We start from the raw sequence: 7,883 nt of genomic DNA on the forward strand, positions 1-7,883 counted from the left end.
TTTATCTCTAGAATCTATCTATATCTAATGTTCGTTTGTGTGCTGCTTCCATGGCTGTACTACAGCTGTAGCGTGCTGGGTTTACGTTTCTACAGGTATATCTGGCAACCCGGCCTGGCTGACAAACTGCATAACAACACACAGGCCAAAATAAATTCCGTCACGGATCGTAAATTTCAAAAATGAAAAATACTGACATTAGCATTGTTGTCAAAAAAGAGTAAAAAAATAAATAAATAGCATTTCAGCTTAACATGTTTCCTTAATATCTGATGAGGCATTGGTGTCATTTTTGGATTTATTACAGTACATATATTACATATTGGACCTTTAACTAATTAAAATGCGCTAATATGCATTCATTTGACAAGGTACTGCAGGTTAACAGGCTAAACAGAATAACTAAAACATATCAGCACAGAACTTCCCCAGTTAATGAGTTAAGAGTCTTCCCCCGTTCAATGTTAGGTTTAAATATGTAGATTCATTTAGAAGATATCTACAGATGCAGCCTTAAACAAATCTACCATCTAAATGTGTATTTTGTAAGTTTTATTTCCATTAGAGTAAAAGAAAACATGGAAGCAAAATAGACCAAAATCTCTAAATTGACCGCAACTTGTAAAAAGTGTCCTTCATTATTTGGATCGTAGGCTCCTCATCTAATAATAACAGTGTTTTTTCCTGTAAAATTAACAAAATTGCAGCAACAGCCTTTTTCAGTTTAATGTGAAGATTTTTGTTGAGATTTTGTTATTTATTCCAATAACACCAAAAGAATTAAAATGATTTATTGCCATTTGCAAAATAAACACAACTATGTCCGTCTCCTTGGTGCAGTCACTTATTCTAAATATATACTTGAAACTAGTAGCATAGAAAACATGCACATTATGCAACCCAGTCTCACGGCAGTTCGTGAAATGGTCACGTTATTTAATCTATTGATTTGTGTTCACTGGGACGTTTTTTCTCGTTTTTTTGTGGTGGTCAGCACAAAAATCTAAAGTAATGTATTTCAATGGGAAGCATATGTCGTGATCACAGCACGACTACGGTAGCGAGTAGTATGAAAAGCTGAAAATTGGTTGGGGTGGTGGATGGGTCAAACAATACAGGACTTTCTCCCCGGGGATCACGTCCCGCGTGTGGCGTTTTGTTTCCCCGTTGTTTTCCTAATCACAACCGTCCCGTTATTGTCGCGCGTCCCCCGTGGCCGTCTCCCGGCGTGTGACGCGTCCTTTCCCCGTTCTTCTTTTCCCAAACCCAACCTCCGCCGTCCCGTTGTTGTCGCGTGTCCCCCAGAGACCGCGGATCTGTCCCAGCGTGTGACGTTAACTTTCCCCGTTCATCTTTTCCTAAACCCAACCTCTGAAACCACGAAAAAAACGAGATAAACGTGTTGTTGTACACGAATCAATAGATTAAAAATAACGTGACAATTACACGAACTGCCGTGAGACCATGTTGCATTATGGCAGAGTTTACTTTGCTGTTTGTAGTCTCTGTGTGAACTGATTATTTTGTTGAGTATTTATTAAATCTATTAAACAATTGCGTGAGGTAAATAAGAAAAATTGGTAAGGAGTTTTGTTAATATATTTAACGCTTTGAATGATTAGGCCTTTTTTTTCTTGAGCCCCTGCCGCCCAAAATGTTTGTGCACGTCCCTGCACACACACACACACACACGCACGCACACACACACACACACACACACACACACACACACACACACACACACACACACACACACACACACACACACACAGAGCTAGGAGCAGGATGCGTCCCGCTTTACGATGCTTGGGATAGCGGTGGGTGGCAGGTCGGCCCGTTCATTAGGCTACATTGGCTCCTGCCGGTGAAAGGGACATATTGATCCGTGGCTTTGACAGCCTCTCCGTGGACACCGACGGTTGACAGGCTCCGTGGGCGCTGCTCTTCCCGTGCACTATGCGCTCTGGTGATCAATGGTGACCGGCTCGCCTCGGTGGAGTTGGTGACCCGTCGTTTTTTAAGTTTCTATTTGAGCGGACAGGATTGTTAACGCAACCCCACCCGTGCCTCTGTGGTCGAGGAAGGCAGGGGAAAGATGGGGAGCACGATCTCTTGCTGCGTGTCTGCCAGCCCCAAGCTCCGCAGGAATACCCACTCCAGACTGGAGTCGTACCCGCAGGAGTCCGAGCTGGGCAGGGAGGAGACGGGATGCAACCTGCAGCACATCAGCGACCGGGAGAACGTCGACGGTAATAATGATCAGTGTGCAGGCTGTCACCATGATATGGGACATAATAAGAAAGCAAACACAGTGATAAAGTTATATGGTGGTTGATTTTGGAATGGCGTGCAGCGCTTATAGAAGGAATAGGCTACTACAGTACAAAAAAATACTTATACTACTATACTATACTTTAACTCTACATTACAAATCCAACCAAACGATATCAAACACGACATGATTGAGACAGAGACAGAGAGGCTACTGCATGTCATATAGTAGGAATAACATTAGAGACAAAACGAAACACCACTGAAGTGATGCTGTATATGGTTTCTGAATACAATAGAATGTAATAATAATAATAATAATTATTATTATTATTAATTGTGGAAATTGTCTTTAAACATTAAGAGTGAGTATTGAAGCTTATCAAATCTGGAGGGCAAATAGTTGGAGCACCATAATATATAATAATATTTCATTATATTATTACATTTTTTAATTTTACTTATAGTATCACATCCTAACAGAAGTTATCTCAGGACACTTTCCAGATAGAGTAGGTTTAGACCACACTATCATTTACAGAGACCCAACAATTAACCCCAAGAGCATGCATTTGTGGTGAAGAAAAACTTCCTTTTAACATCAATAAAATAATGAAAACTTAAACTCAACATTGAATACTAGATACACTGTTAAGCCCTATGGGAATATTAAAGAAATATAATCAGCATAGTATATCCTGGCGAGAGAGTGTAATTCCTAGAGTCACTATAGCCTACAAAATAAGATATGATAATCATTTTTTAATCTTGGATGATCCCTCCCTTGACCTCCTGTGATCTCTATTAAATCAGCACCTTTCTCATATCCTGGAGAAGTAGCTGCTGCCTCTGTTCACACTAAATCCCTGTAATATTGACTGACTGACAGAAATATATATCAGCCATCAGTAGCCAACAGCCAGTGCCTTTTCACTCCCATGTGTCCTTACAGAGCGATATGGAGCTGCAGACAACATCCTGTTCATGAGGGCAGACTTTCTTTGTGCTGTTCTTTGTTTTCAGCCTGTGCATGAAAGAAACTGCAACTATGGAGCGCAGCCCCCCTCCATTGACACATGCTAATATGCATTACAATCGACCCATTCACACTGGAAAGTGTCTACTCAATGGGCTGCTTATTTTCAGCCAACAGCCAACCATTACATATAAATGAATTTTCTCAGAAACTGTATACGACCCATTTATTTTTCTCCAGAAATTGTACAGACTCTCACAGGCCAGCATAATACACCATCAGAAAGTCTGCCTATATATCAGGCCAATACTTATTGCACACATGCTATATTTTGTCTTAGATCTTATCATGAGACTGTAGGCTGCTAAAAAAACTAGACAACATATAAGGTAACATCAAATATATATATATATATATATATATCTAAGGTGTCAGATGTTTTAAAGGTACACTGTAGGAATTTCTCCCATCTAGCGGTGAAATTGATTTTGCATTCAAACGAATAGTGCTCTCTAGCGCCTCACTTTTTCAAATGCGTGTTGCAACTACGGTAGCCGTTATGTACCATAAAGCTATGACAACATGTCTTCCAATTTTCGATTTTTTGGCGACGAGGATTCCTTCTCCTGTGGCTCGGCATAAGTATGATCCTCCATTATGAACTAAAGGGCAGTGACAAGCTCCTCTCACTGATCTCCTTCTCCGTTTCAGCTGGTTTCAGTCACATGACGCTGGCTCTGAATGAAAACGTGTTGTGGATTAGCGAGACTGGTAGGCTCGTGCTCTATGTCCCTCTCAGCCATTAGAGTTTTTCAAAATGGCGGAACGACATGGAAGCCTCCTTGGACTTACCCGTCCAATGTAAATACAGATAAATCATTGGCAGAGGTCATTTTACACCAATGAGGACATATTTATGAATGAAGACAATGATTTTAGCTTAAACTTATAAATATCTTTTATTGGAGGGTAAAGAGAAATGTAAAACATCTTCCGATCTATTTATTCCGCTGTAGTTGCTAGGAAGTAATCCCTGTAGTAGTCTGTAGTCCGATAATCAATTAGTCTACTATTGTGTACCATTCCACGTTCAAACCGAGCATATTCAGCGTCAGCGTAGTTATTTACTCCTTAAAGGGTACATGGTTCTTCATTTGTCATGTGCATAACAATAACAGAAATAGTCGTTGGCAATGAAAATTTTAGTATGCTTGAAATGAACGCTCGCAACGTGTTGTCTGGCCACATCTAAAGGCAATTATAGTGTTTCTACCTGTTCTAAATGTCCTGGCAGTGTGACGATCCTGCTGACGATCTGGCTGAATTCTACTGCCTCCCTGTTCTCTTTTCAATTCATTTGTACAAATGGAAATGATGGGAACACTTTTGAACACTTTCTGCGATGGTGTTGCTTTTGAGTAAAGTGACTGAAGTAGATGTTTAAAAACAGAAAGCTTGAGAGAGAAGTTCATCGCTACAAATCGCTAAAGCGGGTGTGATTGTCTTTCTGTTTGTTAGGTGTAAAAAACGAAATCTGGCCCAGTCACAGGAAATGATCTTAAAAGAGAAGGCTTTATGGGTCTGGCAGGATGGTATTTAGTAACAAAACTTTACAAATGTACTTGCCAGTTGCTTCACGAAGCTCTGTAGCAGCTTGAACAGATAGCAACTGCCACTCGGTGTCATGGAGCTCGTAGCCGGCCACTATAGCTGGCGTCACGTGACCAGCCGGCGGTCTCCTAGTTTCATACGAAATCTTACGTTTTTGTGTGCATAACGTTTTGTACTATATCATACGGACCCATTCATGAGAATGCATTGACATTGGAGACTGTCTTGCTTTCCTTTAGTGCCAATTACACATGAATAAAGACTATTAGGGCTCATGGTAGTTGATGCACTTTGCTGTACAGTGGGAAGCCTTCCATTCTTCACTATTCAAACTGAGTGGATCCCATTAATTGCACTGTCAGCATGCTGAAAGACCGGCTTTTTATTGATCAGTCATTTCCTCTTGAACACTTGAGGAGTCTATGCCACTTACATGCTGTGTGCCATTTGTGATTGCTATTAACTGGAGTGCTTTGTATTATGGTGGGTGTTTATAATGTTATCATGGGTCCAGTATCCCTGGCAGGGCTGTATCATTGGCAACATAGCATAGCAAAGTGGAATATATTTTTTCTTCTTATAAATGTTTTGGATCATTACTTTAATGGGATGCATGCTGCCGGAGCGTGGAGCCAGATGCAATCCTACTGGAGTAGAAAAAAGTGACATGAAGAAGATTCTAAAACAGATTCTTGGCGGTCGACCAACGGTTCCTTACGGGGGATAAAGACGCCCCGTGCTGAGAAGCCGTCTGTCTCAGTGGTGAGGTGATTGAAACCGGAGCGTGTCTAATGTGTTGGCTCTATTGTGAGTTCACAGACAGTATGATGGAGATTAGTGGGCTTCATTATGATCTGCACCATCAGAAAAAGTATTTGCCCCCCAAAGAAAAGCCCAGAGAGGCAGCTGTGAGCCTGTGTTAGAGCAGATAGGAGAAGCCCCCAGGGACACATGATTGGCAAGAATTAACGCCTCAATTTAGAGTGTGACGTGCTGCTTTCAAAGACATCATCTGCTCCCAATTAAATGGGCGGACTTATGTGTGTTACAAAGTTAGTAACACTTACGTTGAATGGCACTGTGATGTAGTACAATTTGATTCTTAGCTTATTTATTCTTCTTATTTGAATTTATTTTTACCAGAAATGGGTCCTCTACGTTCAACCCATTTAGTGGCAGCCAGTTTTGTCCACAGAGAGGTCGACAAGTGCCATGGCCAACCTAAAGACAGGAGGAGATCCCTACATGAACGCACTTGTTAAAGCTTTAGTGTGTAACTTTTTGATATTAATGAACGTCCGTTACATTCAAGCCATTGCCAAATGAGTTGCTACAAAGCTAATTAAGACTATCAGCTTCACACCACTCTCTCTGGATTTCTCAGTGTGACTATGTTCAGAAGATTGTGGCGTCTGGTGACTTTCCCACACAGAAACTCCATTGAAGATAATGACCTCTTCTGAAGAGTCCATCATGTTTTTTTAATCCTCCGTGCCCTCCTTGGCTACTAGCGACTGCATGGAGGAGGGGTGGGGGGGTGCACGATCACAGAAGGCTTGTATCATGTGGACGCACCAACAGTGTTGTTGTCATTACTTAGAATTCCTCATGGGGGAGAGAGAAACTACACACTATAGCTTTAAGTTCATAAAATATAATTAAATAATGAAAAATGCAATCCTTCTCAAAAATACCCAAAACCATGGCCACAGAGCTAATTTCGACTCAACAACTTTGAAAGCTGGTTATGTTCACTTCATTATTAAAGGGTACCTTTGGCTTTTTTCAACCTGGACCCTATTTTCCTATGTTTTTGTGTCTAAGTGACTGATGGGAACAGCAATCTTTGACATTGGTCCAGTATTAAGAGAGATCGCTGCAGTCGGCAGTGGTGAAACAAGCTACAATGTAAGTTAATAGGACTATTGAACGACTTCCATTTACGTTTACAAAACTGCTTGTTTTTACCAATGACAGGCTTAGATTAATATTCTGAGCTTATATTAAGTGTCTGACAACATTATGGAAAGGATTTCTAAGGAGGTTGACCTTTCTGTTAAAGAGTAAGATCCTTTTTATAAAAATAAAAACATCCTCGAAATTGCGTTCGCTAAAGCCACCAGACTCCATGTAAATAAACAGTAATTTTAGCATCGTAAATTACACTTAATTCAACGTCGACAGAAACAAAATAAAACTATGAAAAGCCGCTTTGGGTCGTCTTTCCACTTTTCCAACCATCACAACTCTAGTCTTGGTTGAAATAAACACATAGTTTACAGATTTACATGTGAAAATATGTTGGCTCTATACACGCTGAAAGTATTGCTTTTTTAAATGGAGTCTGGTGGGTTTAGCGCTAGCGACTTCAGAGCTGTTTCTGGTTAAACAAAAAAGTCTTACATAGGTTTTAAAAAGGCCTATCTCTGTAGGGATCCTTTCCATAATGTTAGACACTTGTGATAACAATCTGAGCCTATTGGTGGCAAAAACTGCACTTTTAGTGGACCAAATCACAAAACAGAAAGGTCTTACATAGGTTTTAAAAAGTTCTATCTCTGTAGGGATCCTTTCCATAATGTTGTTAGACACCTAGAATATTCTGAGCCTTTCAGTGGCAAAATAAAGCACTTTTAATGGACAAAATTGATGATGCACATTTGCCCCATAGGGTTACAGCCCGGTCTGCGGCTGCTGCTCACAGTGTTCGCGCTTAATACTGGACCAATTTCAAAATAGGGTCCAGGTTCAAAAAACCTGAAATTACCCTTTAAACCTGACATTTTATTTTGACTAAACCATTAATTGTCAGCCGTATTCGTTCTGCTGATGCCATTTTCATATTGACGCTAGTTAGATAGCTAGGAGCAGTTAACTTAATGTCGCTTAAAGAAATGTGCCTTGTGTGTTATTTTAGTAAGACAACTTGACAAACAACCTGTACAACTGTCAAATGTGTCGCAGTTTCTGTCATTGGAAACCTGGAAAAATTGTAGAATTTGTAAATTGTTGTTTTCCTTGCCTG

At 40.4% G+C, this 7,883-nt stretch overlaps 1 protein-coding gene across 2 annotated transcripts in view; it reads left to right on the forward strand.

Moving 5' to 3' along the window:
* The first annotated feature begins 1,761 nt into the window (after nucleotides 1–1,761).
* Nucleotides 1,762–7,883, forward strand: part of LOC116044930 (cyclin-Y-like) — a 30,683-nt gene continuing 24,561 nt past the window's right edge. For both annotated transcript variants that reach the window (XM_031292484.2, XM_031292486.2), the window contains exon 1: nucleotides 1,762–2,249. In XM_031292484.2, the coding sequence (XP_031148344.1) occupies nucleotides 2,096–2,249 (154 nt within the window). In that variant the 5' untranslated portion in view covers nucleotides 1,762–2,095. The remainder of the gene's footprint in view (nucleotides 2,250–7,883) is intronic.

The sequence above is a fragment of the Sander lucioperca genome, chromosome 9 (genome assembly GCF_008315115.2).
Source record: "Sander lucioperca isolate FBNREF2018 chromosome 9, SLUC_FBN_1.2, whole genome shotgun sequence".
Classification (NCBI taxonomy): Eukaryota; Metazoa; Chordata; class Actinopteri; order Perciformes; family Percidae; genus Sander; species Sander lucioperca.